Source organism: Diachasma alloeum, unplaced genomic scaffold (assembly GCF_001412515.2).
Source record: "Diachasma alloeum isolate Michigan unplaced genomic scaffold, Dall2.0 Dall_scaffold_00181, whole genome shotgun sequence".
Lineage (NCBI taxonomy): Eukaryota > Metazoa > Arthropoda > Insecta > Hymenoptera > Braconidae > Diachasma > Diachasma alloeum.
In genome coordinates, this window is record NW_021680347.1 from 159192 (window position 1) to 178668 (window position 19477).

General features: G+C 37.5%; 1 protein-coding gene across 1 annotated transcript in view; it reads left to right on the top strand.

The window, feature by feature from the left end:
* Positions 1-1354: 1354 nt before the first annotated feature.
* Positions 1355-19477, top strand: part of LOC107045707 (tRNA dimethylallyltransferase) — a 137758-nt gene continuing 119635 nt past the window's right edge. The window contains exon 1 of the mRNA XM_015268044.1: positions 1355-1630. Coding sequence (XP_015123530.1) covers positions 1490-1630 — 141 coding nt within the window. The 5' untranslated portion in view covers positions 1355-1489. The remainder of the gene's footprint in view (positions 1631-19477) is intronic.

Genomic DNA, 19477 nt, shown 5'->3' on the forward strand with positions numbered 1-19477 from the left:
TTATTCCTGTACTTATTCCCCATCCAAACCCTGATACTTGCCCATTACTCGGTAGTGAGGAATAATTTAATTGAACAGAACCCCAATGGACACGTTAAGACAGGTTTACTTTAGTTAATGGTTTTCTAACAATAGTTTGGTACAGACCAAGATTTACACTGTTAAAAATTTTTGTCCGAATTTTCTGTGTCAAATCCTGGAAATTTTTATCGTTTTTTATTTCCACTGAAATTTCAGGAAATATTGTCATTGAAAAATCAAATATTCTATTGATTTTCTGTTAGAATGATCTGAAAACCAATAAAATATTTGATTTTTCAGTTAAATTATTCCGTGAAAAGTCTGAAAAATCAGGAAAATTTAGGGAAAAATTGAAAATTCATCTCATTTAGTTTCTGACCATTCACGTTCCAATTCAAGTTGTGAAATTTCCATCTCACTTCCACTGAAACCTGATGAATTTCCTTGAATTCTACCTAAAACTCGAAATTTCATAACGATTTCTCCACTAAATTCGATTCACTGTCACTCTCATGAGAATTACTAGGGGAGGGTGGGGTAAAATGGACACTTTTGACTTTTTTTGAAATATTCATGACTTGTTAAATTGTTCATAAAATGGAATAATTTTATTTTTCAATAGAAAGAACAATGATTTCTCTTTGTGATGAGCTTAGACTGAGCGCAATTGATGAATCAGTTTCTGAGTTATAAATATTTTTTAAAAAGTCAAAAGTGTCCATTTTACCCCATCCTCCCCTATCATGAAATTTCAAAAAAATTCCAACAGTGTATAAAAAAGTTCTGCAAAATCCGCTCATACATACACATGCATACAGACATTTTCTAAAAACATCACATCTTGACGTTTCATGACATCCTACATAACTTCTAAGCAAAATTAGAAATTATCTAGAATTAGCAAAAAATAACTTCAATTCGGAGTATTACCGTAAAAAAAACTAGCGATCTATGAATCAACAGTTCAAGTTAAATCAATATTCCCCAAGGGATTTTCCAAGATTTGATGCATCACCGTCGCATGACCAATTGCCGAGTAGTTCCTGAAATACCCCTCGCAAGCAGACTCTCCGCTAGAGATAAGCATATGGTCTACTAGCGAGTGCAGTAGATAAATGCGGGAGTATCGAACTAAATGGAATGGGAATGAATTGGAGTGGAGGAGCACTCATCAGCCCGTGCATCTGAAGATACCGCAGCATGTGCGCACTGAGGGACAGCTAGCGCATGCGCAGTAGTCGCTGTCAGTTCAGCTGCAAACCTCGGAGTGAGGCAAACTCGTGCGCACATTGTACAGCCGAAACTGCGGTAAAATATCCCCAAACTGACGCCATATTCGTACTAACGGGCACTTTTAAGCCGAGATAGTTGTGAATGCGTGAGCTGCGCAGTAGCATTCAAAATTCAGTCCCTCGTGAGCACCCATTCTCTCCTACGAAAGTCCTTGCACCGTGGTGTTATATCAGTAATGGTGGACTCGGGAGCGTTTGATATGTCGCGTGTGCCAATTCTCGTTATTCTCGGCTCCACGGGAACGGGTAAATCCCGTTTGGGCATCGAATTGGCCCAGAAATTTGCAGGGGAAATAATATCTGCGGATAGTATGCAGGTGAGATTACGAGAATCAATAAATATCACTGGGAAATCAGTTGTTGAGTATTTTAGTGCCTCGTGTTATGCTTTCGAGGTTATACGTGGAACACCTCGTGACTCGTGGAGCACAGCTGAGCCGCACTCTAACGAACCAATCCCCCTTTCTGAATCTGTTGAAATACTTACCGAATGAAAAGTATGGCCCTTCGCCTTTCCACTTGAATTAAAAAATCACGTTCCAGAATAACATGCCCATTATGTCCCTTGTAGTTGTGCTTCAGATCTCTTGAATTCACATACTGCTTCATTACTTCATATTTTTCTTTGCAATTTTATGCACCAATTCCCAGTGAGCTTTGCACTGTATCATCTAAATACAAGTGTTTGTAAATATTTTATAAATGGACGAACACTTATGATGATATGCAAACATGCAAGAGACAGAAGACAAACATTCTGAATTTTGAATTTATGTTATTTCAGTTTGCGAGTGAAAATGATTATCGCCATTCGCTGCTGAATGTTAGGGGGACTAATAATAATAATAATAATAATAATAATAATAATTTATTGCATTTGGGCTATTGCACTTGTACCAGGGAGTGAACGCATGGCTCAAGTACATGAGCTTAGAACGTTTTAGAGATAATATATAGAAATAATCACATGAATTGCGGATATTTTATAAATAACTACCACATTGGAAGTTTACGTGGTTATAAAAAAGGGAAAACATGACGAAGGATTCATGGATTGATAAATTGCGTAAAAACAAGGAGTATATTAGGGCGAGTACTTGTAAATAACCGTGTGTACATGCAATAACATACTAGAAAATTTTCATATGTTGTTAATTTTTATTGTATGGCTGTGAGAATTTCTGAAGAGTGTTGGTTCACTAACATTTCTAAACAGTGATGTAGAGCATTCCTAATCAGCACATTGCTTCTTGATTATGCTAATGTTAAAACATCTATTTTGTTTAAGCATATCCAAGTGTCTTTTACAGTTTGATACGGACCACACTATAGATTCAACCATTTTCAATCATCAAATTTGTCAATTAAATTGCGGGAGAAAAATTTGAAAAAAAAAAACATGTATATTCAGCGTTAGTCAAATTACATCATACACAGAATTATTATTTTTTTAAACATTCTTTGTTTATAAATAAATAATTGAAATTGTTTAGACTTTCGGAAACCTCTTTTTTTAGACATGAAATCGATTTCTGGGAAAATTCTGAATATGAATAAAAAAAATTTTTTTCTGTACTGCTTCTCACGATTTCTCGTCTGGGAATTGGTATCACATACTTCCCAAACTCGAAAACTTGAAAATCACTACAGAAAAATATTTTTCCTGGGCTGTTGCGATGGGGTTTTTTTACTCGTGTGGTTGGCCAGTCCTCGCCTACGGCTCGGAGGCCAACGCCACACGAGTAAAAAACCCCATCGCAACAGGCCGGAAAAATACTATTTCTGTTTCGTATATCTTCTCGGGTTTTTACGATTCCCCCTTATTCCACCCCCCAACAACCGTTACCGGCTGCCTAGGTACAGTCGTCTCTTTTACGAGACTCTCTCTCGACAATGAAATTGTGAGCTTGAGAGTGTAGAAAATTTGGCGACGCAGACGGGCTGCGAACCCGGGTCTCCCTCATGCCAATCTCTCTAATCGCACAGCCACGGCCATCGGTGAATATGAATAAATTGTTTACGATTCCAAACAAATGATTTTTATGGCGGAAAATTGATTTATAGAGTTTTAAATTTATAAATTATTTGTAAAAAATGCTGGAAATTTTCAAAAATTGCTATTTTCAAGTTATTTCATCAATCTTCCTCCAAAAGTAACTTTCCTATTTTTTTGCAGACTAGCGAACGGGAGCGAGGCGATAGATTAATTTATATTATTTACACTATTTTATTTTATTTTGTGTTCTTTCCATTTCCGTCTTTACAATTAGATTAATTTAATTTTATCCATTCTTATTCTTCTTCTATGTATTTTTTCCTTAATTCACAAGTTACAATATTGAATGAAGAGGAATTTTTTTAAAGATCAATCAAAACTGATTTTTTTGCGATCAGAACAAACACAGAACAACAGTCATTCAAAATCTCATTCGTGTACTAGAAAAATCTCTCCATGCATTCCTGAAAAATTTTAAAATCTATTTTTCCCCTCATATGGTAAAAGGATATCGGTATGCCTCATTCCTACAGTCGAATTCCAATTATTATTACGAAAAGGAAATGCAATAAGAATCAGAAAGGGATAATCATCTAGAAAAAGTTTTTTCTCTTCTTTTATATCGGCGGGAACTTCGAATCACTCTTTTTCTTCAAGTATTAGAGTGATATCAATATTTCAGCGAGAAGAAATAAAAAAAAAATGCAAAAAAGCGGCGGAAAGAACTAAAAAAATTTAATTTTCAATGTCCGGAAAGTTTTAAAATCTATTTTTTTCGAATAATGAAAAAATACCCATAAATTCGATTTCTATTCTCGTCTTTTGTTAGAATAAATAGAATAAATGACAGAAATTGAGAATTGGCGACTAAAAATTTTATCAGATTATTATTATGTAATTTTAAAAATATTTTCTATCGGTGCAATATCGAAATTCAAATTCAGATCTGCAAAGTTTAAATGATAAAATGTAATTGTAAAATGTCCGGAAGCTTAGTGGCAAATGGGGCTCAAATGAAAGCTCTGATGTTAGACTACAAAAGTAGAAAAGCATTTCACTGGAGAAAAAATAGCCAAAGTACTTGAAAATCCTTAAGGAGTCATACAATCCAGTGGTACCGTCCCTTCGGTTTCTTGGACAGAATTTATTCCAGTCAATATATACAAACCCTGATCCACAGTGGCCTCTAGACGTTGACAAAGAAGTGGAAAAATGGTACATTACGTGTCGAGCAACGGAAAGGCATCTCGCCTGCGGCTCGCACCGCAAACACACAATCTGAAGTGATGCCTTTTTGTTGCGAGACGCGTATATTATTTTTCGTGTCACGGGACCTGGAAAACCCCATTTTCGTGGCGCTGGGCGCCACGAAATTGGCGTTTTGCAGGTCCCTCGACACGAAATAGTACATTACATGCCCGAGCCTTGGAAAACAGATGACCGTCCCCCACGTGCAAGATTGCCTTCCGAGCCGAAGGCGAGGACCTGAAAAAGATTTTATTTGCGCAGTGGATTAGGCAGTGGATTATCACGTGATTATAGCATTAATAAATAAATAATTATAAATTGTTACCCAACAGAGTCTTATCGCGCATCCCACTCCCATCAGTTTTCAGTAGCTGATTCACGTGGTTTCAGTCGGTAACAGGACGTCGTTTTCATTCAAATGGCCCCATTGTGGCTCATAACCGAGTCTTCACTACCACCGCTCGCACTCGAAACGTAAACCAATCGCGTCTGGGATTTCCGGTTGAATCCCTTCTACCCGTCAATTTTTCGATATGCTTCATAAGGCCAAGATTAACTGGCTCTTTGCCAATCGTCTATCTCCACGTGTACTCATTCATTTATTTTTTTTGTGACTTCTTTTTAGGGCTCACGCAAGAATGGTATTTTAATTACGTAAATGGATGAATTATGTTGCTCAGCAGATGGGAGTTATTTATGGGGTCTGGGATGGTGGGAAAAGTAGGCAGATAAGGACATAACGAATTTTATATTTATTACATTCTAGTTGAATGGCTTTGTACAGTATGTTTGAGTTGAGAATGCCATCAGTGGAGCAGAGATGCGAGAAAATTTCCTCACGTGTCATTGACCGATCATGTGACGAGCCAGTGACGGTAAGATGACTGACGGAGACATGACAGTAATCAGACCAACTCGGTCTTTGATATTTTCAGAACTGCGACTGCAATTTTCAACCATCATTCAGTATTTGGATCTGGATTCGGTAGTTGCAGGATACCCCGAAAATCGAATGTGCGAATTTTATGATATCTCCGCGTTTCATGATCCCTGGAACCATTCTGTGGCGTTTTACGAGTAATGTCCATGCATGTGTGCATGTGTTTGTGTATGATTGTACTTCAAAGAATGTTTGTCCAACGATCTCTCTTTTATGGAAGATGGACAACAATTTTTTTTGTGCTAGCACCTAAATTTTCTTGGTGCGGGCGAATTAAACACATTTTTCGCTCCGGGGGGCGCAAAGTAACATTTCTGACTTTGGAGATCTGACTTTGCGCCTACGTCGTGATGAAAAATACCGTTTTAATTACCGGAGGTAACATTAGGGACCCTTACCCACGTGCTTACCATGTGGGCACGACTCCTTTATTTTACGTTCCTAAGTTAGAAATATACTATTCTATACTGCACAGTCATTTTTCTAATAGTTTTTTCTCCGTCTTTTCACGGGTATTTGATCAATTTCCATTATCCTTTTTTCCAATGTTTGAGGACGACCTGTCAACGCTGTTAACGAGTTTTTTTTACTATTACCCTGATTTATCAATAGATTAAGAAGCCTCGTTAACAGCACCTCAATTCTTCCATCTTTTCGATCAGTCCACTGGGAGAAAAATTTCCTAATACGTAGACTTTATTCACTCGAGAGAAATAAATTATTTTTAACCGCTTAAATCTCAGCATGTTTGCACTGAGAAAAAAAATTATTTTTGCCAAACATCCATTTACTTGAGAGAAGTATTTATTTTTTCAATGCCGTATTTCTCCAGGTCGAGTCATTCCCAGGCAATCCTCATTAGGTGTCAATTATGCCAATTATATTGCTTCAAAAGATGAGCATGTTAGTTATCACTTTGAGTGCACTCCCTCAATAATTATCAACATTGAAAAATTCATCGAAATTCTTCCCTCTAGAAAATAAGAAATTTAGGAAAAATGAATAAGCATTCGAGAAGTTCGTCCAAGGTCAAATGCGACATGGTCAAATGCCATCCTCTAGAGCAACATGATCATCATAATTGAAACCTATTCAGGCTCACCTCAGCATTCTTCAATAGGAAAAATATGATTTTGTCAAAATAAATGCTTCTCTCAAGTAAATAAATATTTGGCAAAAATAATTTTTTTCTCAGTGTGCGTTTCACGCAGCTCGAATAAATTCTCGCTTATCACTGTCGTTCCGCGTTATATCATGAATATATTACATATCGAAACATTGGAAGTGCATAAAAAAATCATGAGAACAATGAATATTCGAAGATTGACGATTCTTCCACACGATTTGCGTGCACGGAGAGAAATATTCAGTAAAATTACGGAACAATTCACGTAATCCGCAGTGGGGAATCGTTTCCCGGCAATTTTTATAGGAATGGAAGAGAAGAAATGTGAAACTTGTCGACTTATTATTCCACCAAAATCAAAAATTCTTGAATGTTCAACAATTTTTATGAAGCCGGTGAGTTATTTTTACGTTCCGTTCCGTAAAATTTCTTAATCGTTGGGGAAAAATTACGGAACGACTTGTCCCCACAACGGTGAGTCATCAGATGGGTGGTTAATTTTTACGGAACAAATCGTAAAATTTACGTGCTGATTCGTACAATTCCAGTTCCGACTCACACTTTTGATTGAATTGTACTTCGCTCGTGGATTACGTTTTGAAACGCAATTTTTAGGGTTTTTTCTGGTAATTTTTATTGAATTTTTCTCTCGGTGTGAGTTCATTTACGATAAAATTATACTTGAGTACAAGAATATCTTAAAGTATGAGATCTTTCTCGGGACACGTGAGTTGAGATGCCTGGGAGAATCAAGCCATTGAAGAAAAATTATTTGACTCAAGTAAATATGTTTCAGGTATTATAATTTTTTTCTCAGTGTGTGCGGTTGCAATCCTCTCGGCGATTGATGTCAAATAACCCTTCGAACAGAAAAATCACTATTTTCGGAGAATGACCCATATAATATTATTTAAAATTGCGAATATGATTGCCAAATCTAACCCGAAATCATTCGACGCAACATGGCATTTTTTTCTCTGACCTAATGAATTTTTCAACCTGATGTCGTTTCTCATCTCTGCGGTAGAGCTGGAATCCATTTCTAAGGATTTTTTACGGTGTGATGAAAGTCATATGATGACAATTCTAATGTGTACATGTTTTATACATAACAGGGCATATGAGACACGCGTGATATGCTGAAAAGGGGATCATTGAATAAACCTTTTTCCGGTTTTTTATTCTCAGTTATTTTTATATTCCGAATAATCAAAAGCTCTAACATATTTCCCCATTTTATTTTTGGATTTTACGAGCACAATGTATTACAATGTGTGTGCGCTTGCAGAGGAACACAGGCGATATAGTTTGCCACGTGCTAATCGCCCACGCGTGGTCCATGCCAAGAGAGATTCCGATGGAAATTGAGACCTCCATGGAAATAGATGTTTCAGTGATTCTTATGAACAACCAGTCAAGTTTTTAGGAAGTCTCTTAGCAGAAGCTAATAACACTGTGCTATAAATTTTTATTACTGTTTCCATTGTTCTCACGTTGAGTCATTGAAACTTATTTTAACATATTTAAATTTGCCGGGCATGACAACCACACTTCTGTCAGTTGATTGAGTGTTCCCCCATGCTCACCCACTGTATTTAAATCCCTTCCTTCGTGTCTGCACGGAGAAAAAAGACAAAAATGACCAAACAAGTCAAGCAATCGTGAAGCAACCTCGATTTCCACTATTTTTTCACCTTCAGGTGTTTCGGGCGAAAAAAGTAAATAATGACATTCATCTGGAATTCATATAGAATGTTTATAGTCACAATTCAATTATCTATGAATTTTCCTAAAATTTTTTCAGACTTTCTTTTCAAATTATTAACGATTAAAGTCGCATCTTATAAGCGGCGACTTCAATTGTTAATAACGTGAAAAGTGAATCTGAAAAAATTCTAGCAAAATTCATAGATAATTAAATTATGATTATAAAAATTCTATATGAATTCCAGGAAAATGTCATTATTTACCTTTTTCGCAAGAAATACCTTAAGTAGGAGAAAAAGTGCGAGATTAATAGTGAATTTTACTCCCTTGGCCCAAGAAAATTTACTAAACGTGAGGCTGATTTGTACCGAAAATGTAAAATTGACCCTGTATCTCATCAAAAATTATCCCAGTGAACGTGAATAATTGCTCCCATTTTTCGTATAATTTTTCTGTAACGGAGAATGATGTTTACCGGACCCGTTTGGTAAAAATTCATTTTAGTCCATCCCCATGACCTTCAGACGGATACAATCAAAACAATCCCCTGTCGGTGTGGGAAATTTTACTACACAGGCGGAGAATTTGTGCAACCACAGATGGATTCTTTTACCTAGAAAAAAAGTAATAGTAAAATTTGTCACGATTTTCAAGGAAATTTTTGTTCAACTTTTCTCTCCGCTTGTACTCAAAATCGATACTCAGAGCACTTTTAATCGTTCGCGTAAAAAAATGCAAATTGTGAGAGAAACAGGAAGAGATAAACGTACGTGAATCTTTTCGCTGATAATTAATAGTACTATTGACTCTCTATTCGTATGAAATCAGAGGTTATGCGTTTAAATACTGTGGTCCTTGAATCCGGAATAGTTTGGTACTACGCAAGCGAAACGCTATGAAATTGTCAAGTGTATACTTGCTGAGTAAGATTCCTAAAAATATTCGCTCATGATTTCTCTTTTATTTCCGTGAAATTGTATATAAGTAGGAAAAACAAACATATTTTACCCCAATTTTGTCTGCTTAAATGTTATGGGTAGAAGAACAACCGGCGAATATGTGAAATATGGAAAAAAATGCGGAATTCTTAATCTGGTATCTTTATTACGTCTATGAAATTTTTAGTTGAGTCAATTATTTCAAAACATGATCTTTCGCGCCGAGGTTGCTAGGTTTCACACATGAAGAATTTTTTTCTTGGCTGTTGATTTATATTCTATTGACTATATTCTATGAAAATTTAATGTCATCTAATTTTTCGTTTTAATCGAAGAAAATCTCCACGGTACTATACTCGAATGTAAAATTTACTTCGGTAACAGATTTTTTCGGAAAAATATCTCTTCACACTTAACTATTGTTCATTAATAATTTATTCGCCAATTGTTAATTTTCGGGGAGACATTAAATTTCGAGTTTGTTCGAATGTGTTTAACGTGTGGAACATACGAATTATACTGGAAGTGCGTTGAATCCATATACGACACGCATTCACCAGGCATTGGGTAATTCTCGAAGGGCAACCTTGACTCTAGTGTGAACCAACTCCGCAGTTGACGGAGGTTCCCGCGAGGTTATCTACGGTCAAGGATTCATAACCCAAAATTACTTTTTTCCCGGTTTCATAAACCCACTAACAACAAACCAAACCAGTTAACCATAAATCGGATGAAACTACGATTTGTCGCTTCAATTAAAATCGAAAACCTACTGGGCTTAGCTCCTAGGGATAGAAGATATGCTTATCTATTTCGATGTCAGTTTCGTAAGATTGGTTCTCAATATCAGAGGTCATTAATCCGTATATTACGTAATTCTAAATTCGGATTTGTTCGAAAAATAAAAAATATTATGTGACTGTGATCAAACCTCGACCGTTCAAACCGTAAAGGGGGAAATGAAAATTAGTTTGTCATACATTATCAATTTTATGTCCATTTTTTCATTCTGTTTCTAATCATTTCAAAATAAGCGTAGTAGGAATTGTAGGTTGCCAACGTACACTGATAGAAAAAATCTCTGACACGACAGAAGTGGTTTCTTGAGACAAGAGAATGGGGTTTTGACCATGAATCTCTTGATACAAGAGATTCTTAGTTTTACCTAATTGAAGTATATTCTGAGAGGAAGATGTGTGCCCTCAGGACCGATTTACTTGATTGGAAACCCTATCACCTCTGTCGAAAATCATGAAAAACAGAATTATCTATAGCGAAAAGTACGAATTCTTCACACAAGAGAATAGAAACTTCATCAGATTGATATTAAATGTAAGCAAGATTACTTTCCGCCAAGATATTCTTGCCAGCGAATCTGATCTAATATGGAAAGCATTATGATGCACGCGAAACTTCCTGCTCTTTCCGTCCAATATTTAATACTTTATGCCAAGTTCCCCTATTTCTTTGATCCAAAGTCATGAAGAATTCATTCAGTTAAAACGGCGCGAATGATCTAGTTTCTTGAGCCAAGAACTTGTACTCTACGTGTCAGAGATTTTTTCTATCAGTGCATGTGCTTGACTGTCCGGTGAATAAACTCGCGTGATACCCCACGCTTGGCTTACGAAATCATCAAATTTAGTCATAATGGAGCTATCGGAAAATTCGCTTTAGGCGAATCTAGGGATGTATAAATATTTTAAATAATGGTATTCTCTCGCATTTGAAAAACATTTGCGCATACACGGAGAGAAATATTCAATAAAAATTACGTATCTTTTCCGTAATTCCGGGGAGCGAAATGTGGTTTTAGGAAATTTTACGGAACTGTCACGGAATTTTTCCAGAGCGTTGCGGAATTTTTACCTGAATCTCCTGTGAAAAATTACGATACCGTCACTTAAATTTTCTGAGTCGATTCCGTAATCGGTGAGCGAACTGTGAGTTCCGTAATTTTTACTGAACATTTCTCTCCGTGTGTAGTTGATTAGCAATTTAATATGATGTAGAAGATGAAATTTTCATCAATTCAATTTTTACAAATTTCCCCTCATTTCCAAAAATTCAATTACTCTCCATTCATAACATAATCATACACTCTCATCACTGGCAGTTGTATTATGTTAGATATTCCTGGAAGTCTCATCTGCGATGGAATATTCCTGGAAGTCTCATCTGCGATCGATTCGATGTGAATCGATCATTGTTTCGCGAAAGCTGCGGTATTAACGGTTTAATGGATGTAATTCATTGAATGCCCACTTGCTCCATTTACAAAATCACCTTACTCGCCTCGGCAAAGGCAATATGATTACATCTGCACCCAGGTTATTTTGTTTCTCATCATACTCACGAAAAAACAATTGCTCAAATTGACCATTGAACTCAATGACCTCGCCGAGGCACGTGCATCTGCACCTGCGTTATTACGGAAAAGAAACCTGGAAATTTATAGGTAAAAAATTGAATTAAAATTTTCATGAATTATGAGTATTACCATTCATCACGTACCATCGCATACCGATGTGCAGTTGACCTTAGTGGATATCCTCGTAATTAGGGTCACAGTAGTTTAACACGACGAATCACCGGTGAAACCTGTCAACTTCAGTTGCATCGTTTTCACGAGACGACTATTTCAAAATATTAAATACACGCGTAAACAAAATTTTTCATAAATTTGATGCGAAAATCACGTGAAAATTTATTCAACTCGCATGAATCGTGCCATATCAGTCACAGCAAAAAAAGTGAAGAAAATAGAAAGAAGAAGAAGATAAGGCGATCCTCGTGAAATTTTTTTTTTTAAAATACATAGTTTTCAATCAAAATCTCCAACTTCCAGAATTCTGTCGTATAATAATATAATAGAATTTTGTTGTGCTGAAATCTAGTGAGCAAAAAGTCCTTTAAATAAGTCGAATTCTCTGTTATTTTGATTTAAATCTAGGATAATTCAGTTGCAAAGTAGTAAAAGGAGATAAGTCAATTTTGACTATTGACCAGTTTTCAATCAATATCGCGCAATCTAAGGGAGATAGATTGGATTTGTTATAACCTTTTTTTGTGGAGCCGATTGAGTGCTACAACACATGTAATTACGAAAATTTCGCTATCTCTCTTAGATTTGGAAACATTAAAAACTCAACTGGGAGATAAGTCGACTTATCTCCGTTTACCACTTCACTACTGAATCGTATTTGAATTGAATTTGTGCTAAGAACTTTGAATGAAGAACGTGTGGGTTTTAAAATTAATCTCCTCATGTTTATAGATTCTTTGGTATTAGAGTATATCACATGCCATCTTGATTTAATTAATGTTGAATTAATGTTCAATTATTCCAAAATGTTACCCTTTTCGAATGCTTTTAGTTTGAGAACGTGAAGGTTATGAATTCAAGAATCCAACGGTTCTTGATTCGGGAACCTTTCTCACTCGAAATAAGTAGATTTTTTATACTGAATTTTAGGGATTTTCTTCTCGAATCAAGTAACCAGTTCCTGTAGTGCACAGCAAATTTCCGGTGCTGGCATGTGAATTTCGCCGTGCATCTTAATAACTCCATTATACCGTATTAGTAATTTTTCTGGTATTTGTTTCTTCGTGTAGAAACTTTTTTTTCGTCGTAGGAAAGTTACTTATTTGATTCCTCGGATTTCGTTTTTTTTACGATCCTCGGAATGATATAATCCACGTTCCTCTCTGCATTTACGAAGAAAAATCAAAGTTCACCGTGTAGTTGTTCTGAAAGGTAGTATGTGCACCTAGGAAGGAAAACAGGACATCAAAACCCGCGTGTTCTCCTTTCTTGGTACACAATCTGCTATTTCCACGTCAATAATGAATAATTTGTTATGCTCGCTGTTTCAATTTGCCCTGATATCTGCAAAAAATTTTTTTTTTAAGCCATCTATTCCCCAACTGATAATATATCATCACTGATTTTTCCTTTTTTCTGCCCGTGTATGCACACAGCGGCACGACGAACACTTATACAGATATTTGACAGAACCACTAGGGAAAAAAAATTATGATTATAGGTATTGAACGCGATATGAAACGTAATTGCAATCTTCGGGACACCCTAGTGCAATAATAATGATAAGGAAACAATTTTTTTGAAAAAGTAAAATTGTTTAGCATGCACGCGAGGTCCTCATACTTCTATACAAGCATTCAGGTCGTTACGGCTAATGAGAAAATCAGATAGAATGAAAGTGCAGCTTCTCTCGCGTGTATAATTCAAACATAAAGAGGGGCCTCCGAGTACCATGTCAACTTGTTTCAATGCAGATATCTAAACGTGATGATCGATAGATTATTCCCCGAGAAATCTACGAATGTATGTATGGTGAATATCCTTGTAACCATTTTATTGAGTTACCTATGTACATCGGACTCTGGACGAATTCTTCGGATGCTAGTGTCGACTATTGATACAAGTACTTTTAACCCATTGAGTGTATGCGTGCTGGTGGTTAAAGGTCAACTACTCAAATCATACTCAAGTTACATGTATTACCTGGAGATGCAGCTTGACTATCAATTTAAAGGTTCTCAGCACGCTTCAAGATGTCTGTTCGCTGTATGAGGGGAAGAGTAGTTGTCCTACAAGGTGAAGAGGAGTAGTTGTCTTACAAATTTTCGGAGCATTCTATAATTATCGCCCTCGATTTGAAAATGTCACAGGTGATCATTAATTTTCTAGTCTTTTCCACATATCGAAGATTCATCGCTGATTATTTCCTGACAGAATTCACTGTTATGGGGAGTATTTTACACTGGACCCGCAGGTGAACCGAAGAGCTCTTGTACACTAAGAGAAAAACAAATACTTTTTTAAACAAGTCTTGTTTGTGCCAACAAAATCGCTAGTTGAAAATTTCCAAAAACGAAATTGTTGGATTCGAATTTGAAAGTCTCGAATATCAGTAATTGCTCTGCTTTCGACAACGAAATATTTGGCTCAAGAGGCGGATAATTTATACGAGATGGCGCATTTTCTGGATGAAAATATCTCATATAGAGGAAAATTTATCAAGAAATATTTTGCCGCTAAGTTATAAGATTGCTATCATATGGACACCTAATAAACAGACAAGCGTGTACAGAGAATGCGATTTTTTCGGAATTACTGAATCGATTTTTCCGACAAAAATTTTTCATCTTGGCGCACTCTGCATGTTTGGTTCAAAAAATAGTTTTTTGATGACTGAAAAAAACTATTTTCTTGGCACAAGTAGAATTTGTTTGAGAACTCTGTCGTTTTTCTCTCAGTTTAAGGAAGAAGAAAAAAAGGAGGGTGGAGCAAGTCTAATTTTTTGAAGAAAAAATGCATGGATAGAAAAGTCTGGAGTTTTTGAAACTTTTTATCAAGAAAGCAAAAATTATTCAACAACTATGCAATTTTCCCTCGTAAAAATGTATTGGTTTTTGTTCAATTATTGATTGTACTCCGTACTCCATACTCCGCCCGTATGGAGTGAGTGAGCCTGCAATTTCTGTCGGAATTTAGTCCACTGGCTTTTTTACGGCCACACGGAGAGAAAAAATTAGTTCCGTCGGGAATTATATGTTCCCTGAAGAGATCTTTTATCGTGTTGAATCAATTTACTTGTGGACAAAAAGAAAGTTTCCACCAAAACATGATAATTGCACAATGGAAAATTCACGTCGTACGGTTTATGTAATTAGGTGCATCTAACAGTGAAATTGGTTCCATTTTCCAAGTGTAAAAATAGGAGCTTTGGGGAAAAACTGTCCACCAATTTTCATGTTAATCCTCCATTAAAAAATAGGTGAAACATTTTCAGTCAGTAATCTTTTTCGCCAACGCTGAGTTTTCACGGTATATGTGGGCTTTTCAAGATCAATTCTCACGTTACAAAGTTTATGAACATACATGAATATAAAGGAGAAATTATTCTCCAATTTTTATATATATGTATATGTATAATAAAATAAGAACAAAACAAAATACACATATTGATTTATCTAGTCTAGCATATGCTTGGCGAAATAGATTGCCAAAACTGTTTCATCTATTTTTGAATCTCTCTACGTTTGATTGGACCATGACAGTTCTCATCTCTGCTAATTCCTCTCGAACTTCCCGTCTTCTATGCACAGAGAAAAAAGTTGAACAAAAACTATCTAGAAAATCGCGGCAAATTTGATTATAGAAAAGGTAATCGTAGAATGGCATTGTAATTCAATAAAAAATCCTTTTTGTGGGGGATATCTTAGGATTCGTTCAGAAAAAAACGCATCGATGGATGCAAAAATTACCGTTCCCCGTGCATGCAGTACAATTTCTCGCACTGGTTGAGTCTTTTTTTCTAGCTCCCGATGAACATGGGGATAGATGAATATGAAATTTCATCATACTGCGTTTGAGAAAAGAAAATCTTTCTACGTCAGAGAAAAAATCATACACATATGTGAATTATTACCCAATATTTAGCAATTATTCACGTTCATGGGATAATTTTTGATAGCATACATTGTAAATTTTACACTCGAGTCGAATAATTGGACCTGACAAGTTCTACTTAGGTCTTTCCGTTCAGAACTGGATAGGTCTTGGGAAGCCTCTTCTCAAGTGCTTCCGAGACTTTTCTACCTCTGGTTATGTCCCATTTCAGCACTTGTTAGGTTTAAGCAGGACTTGTATTCAGACTTTCCAAATCCTTGCCGGTCCCCGTAATTCTATGTGCCTATATTAAATCTGCGTTCATATCCCTGTTTACTCATGCGTTATTGAAATAAAAAATGCAATTATTGTTTTTTTTTTAATCTCGAAAATCGACATTTCACGAGAGGGTGGAGGGGAGATGCATGTATGTGGAGGCTTGACATTTTTACCCAACAACGGGAGAAGGTTGCAGAATCTATTCTAGCCACTCTTGTCCCTCCGCTTGCATGCATTATCCAAATGAAAAATGAAAGTGTTAACAAATCTGACCCTTGTTCCAAGTAAAAACCGAAAATCTGACCCTGTGGCCCCCGGCGAAATTTTTTTTTTTCAGTTTTCACTTTTTCCACATACTTTGAAAACATACTCAAACTTATTTCATACTTTCCACATACTTTTGAGAGTTCTGAATAGCCCGTCGCTGAAATAGTTGGAATCAACGTTCACCCGGCTAAAAAATTCGATTTTGGCGAAACTCCACTTGCCCCGGAAAATCAGAAAATCTGACCCTTTGGCTGGGGCCGAAAAAAACGGTTTCTCAGTTTTCACTTTTCCCACATACTTTTGACAGTTCTGACAAGCCCGGCGCTTAAATAGTTGGTATCAACGTTCACCCGGCTAAAAAATTCGATTTTGGCGAAACTCCACTTGCCCCGGAAAATCAGAAAATCTGACCCTTTGGCTGGGGCCGAAAAAAACGGTTTCTCAGTTTTCACTTTTCCCACATACTTTTGACAGTTCTGACAAGCCCGGCGCTTAAATAGTTGGTATCAACGTTCACCCGGCTAAAAAATTCGATTTTGGCGAAACTCCACTTGCCCCGGAAAATCAGAAAATCTGACCCTTTGGCTGGGGCCGAAAAAAACGGTTTCTCAGTTTTCACTTTTCCCACATACTTTTGACAGTTCTGACAAGCCCGGCGCTTAAATAGTTGGTATCAACGTTCACCCGGCTAAAAAATTCGATTTTGGCGAAACTCCACTTGCCCCGGAAAATCAGAAAATCTGACCCTTTGGCTGGGGCCGAAAAAAACGGTTTCTCAGTTTTCACTTTTCCCACATACTTTTGACAGTTCTGACAAGCCCGGCGCTTAAATAGTTGGTATCAACGTTCACCCGGCTAAAAAATTCGATTTTGGCGAAACTCCACTTGCCCCGGAAAATCAGAAAATCTGACCCTTTGGCTGGGGCCGAAAAAAACGGTTTCTCAGTTTTCACTTTTCCCACATACTTTTGACAGTTCTGACAAGCCCGGCGCTTAAATAGTTGGTATCAACGTTCACCCGGCTAAAAAATTCGATTTTGGCGAAACTCCACTTGCCCCGGAAAATCAGAAAATCTGACCCTTTGGCTGGGGCCGAAAAAAACGGTTTCTCAGTTTTCACTTTTCCCACATACTTTTGACAGTTCTGACAAGCCCGGCGCTTAAATAGTTGGTATCAACGTTCACCCGGCTAAAAAATTCGATTTTGGCGAAACTCCACTTGCCCCGGAAAATCAGAAAATCTGACCCTTTGGCTGGGGCCGAAAAAAACGGTTTCTCAGTTTTCACTTTTCCCACATACTTTTGACAGTTCTGACAAGCCCGGCGCTTAAATAGTTGGTATCAACGTTCACCCGGCTAAAAAATTCGATTTTGGCGAAACTCCACTTGCCCCGGAAAATCAGAAAATCTGACCCTTTGGCTGGGGCCGAAAAAAACGGTTTCTCAGTTTTCACTTTTCCCACATACTTTTGACAGTTCTGACAAGCCCGGCGCTTAAATAGTTGGTATCAACGTTCACCCGGCTAAAAAATTCGATTTTGGCGAAACTCCACTTGCCCCGGAAAATCAGAAAATCTGACCCTTTGGCTGGGGCCGAAAAAAACGGTTTCTCAGTTTTCACTTTTCCCACATACTTTTGACAGTTCTGACAAGCCCGGCGCTTAAATAGTTGGTATCAACGTTCACCCGGCTAAAAAATTCGATTTTGGCGAAACTCCACTTGCCCCGGAAAATCAGAAAATCTGACCCTTTGGCTGGGGCCGAAAAAAACGGTTTCTCAGTTTTCACTTTTCCCACATACTTTTGACAGTTCTGACAAGCCCGGCGCTTAAATAGTTGGTATCAACGTTCACCCGGCTAAAAAATTCGATTTTGGCGAAACTCCACTTGCCCCGGAAAATCAGAAAATCTGACCCTTTGGCTGGGGCCGAAAAAAACGGTTTCTCAGTTTTCACTTTTCCCACATACTTTTGACAGTTCTGACAAGCCCGGCGCTTAAATAGTTGGTATCAACGTTCACCCGGCTAAAAAATTCGATTTTGGCGAAACTCCACTTGCCCCGGAAAATCAGAAAATCTGACCCTTTGGCTGGGGCCGAAAAAAACGGTTTCTCAGTTTTCACTTTTCCCACATACTTTTGACAGTTCTGACAAGCCCGGCGCTTAAATAGTTGGTATCAACGTTCACCCGGCTAAAAAATTCGATTTTGGCGAAACTCCACTTGCCCCGGAAAATCAGAAAATCTGACCCTTTGGCTGGGGCCGAAAAAAACGGTTTCTCAGTTTTCACTTTTCCCACATACTTTTGACAGTTCTGACAAGCCCGGCGCTTAAATAGTTGGTATCAACGTTCACCCGGCTAAAAAATTCGATTTTGGCGAAAAATCCAAGATCTGACACTTTGACCCTTGTGACCCTTGGACCGACTCCCCCCCGGAAAAATCCAAGATCCGACACTTTGGCCTCCGGCGAAATTTTTTTTTTTTTATTTTACACTTTTTCCACATTCTTTTGATAGTTCTGAATAGCCCGTCGCTGAAATAGTTGGAATCAACGTTCACCTGGCTAAAAAATTCGATTTTGGCGAAAATCCACTTGCCCCGGAAAACCATAAAAAACTGACCCTTTGGCTGGGGCCGAAAAAAACGGTTTCTCAGTTTTCACTTTTTCCACATACTTTTGACAGTTCTGACAAGCCCGGCGCTTAAATAGTTGGAATCAACGTTCACCCGGCTAAAAAATTCGATTTTGGCGAAAAATCCAAGATCTGACACTTTGACCCTTGTGACCCTTGGACCGACTTTCCCCCCGGAAAAATCCAAGATCCGACACTTTGGCCTCCGGTGAAATTTTTATTTTTTATTTTACACTTTTTCCACATACTTTTGATAGTTCTGAATAGCCTGTCGCTTAAATAGTTGGAATCAACGTTCACCTGGCTAAAAAAATCGATTTTGGCGAAAATCCACTTGCCCCGGAAAACCAGAAAATCTGAGNGCAACCCTGTCTCCTCGTTGGCTACAAATTTCAACCCTCCGCATACATGCCTTCCCCTTCACCCGCTCGTAAAATCACGCGTTCTCGGTAGCATCGAGGAGGACTTCTCAAGACCGAAAGAACTGAGGATTCGAAAGGTTTCTGAAAAGTACGTCGCAGAACTGATTAGGACTTACCAGGTCCATCTAGGTCTGGAGAGATCTTGAAAGACCTGTGTACGTCCAATCAGAACCAAATCCTCGACTCGGG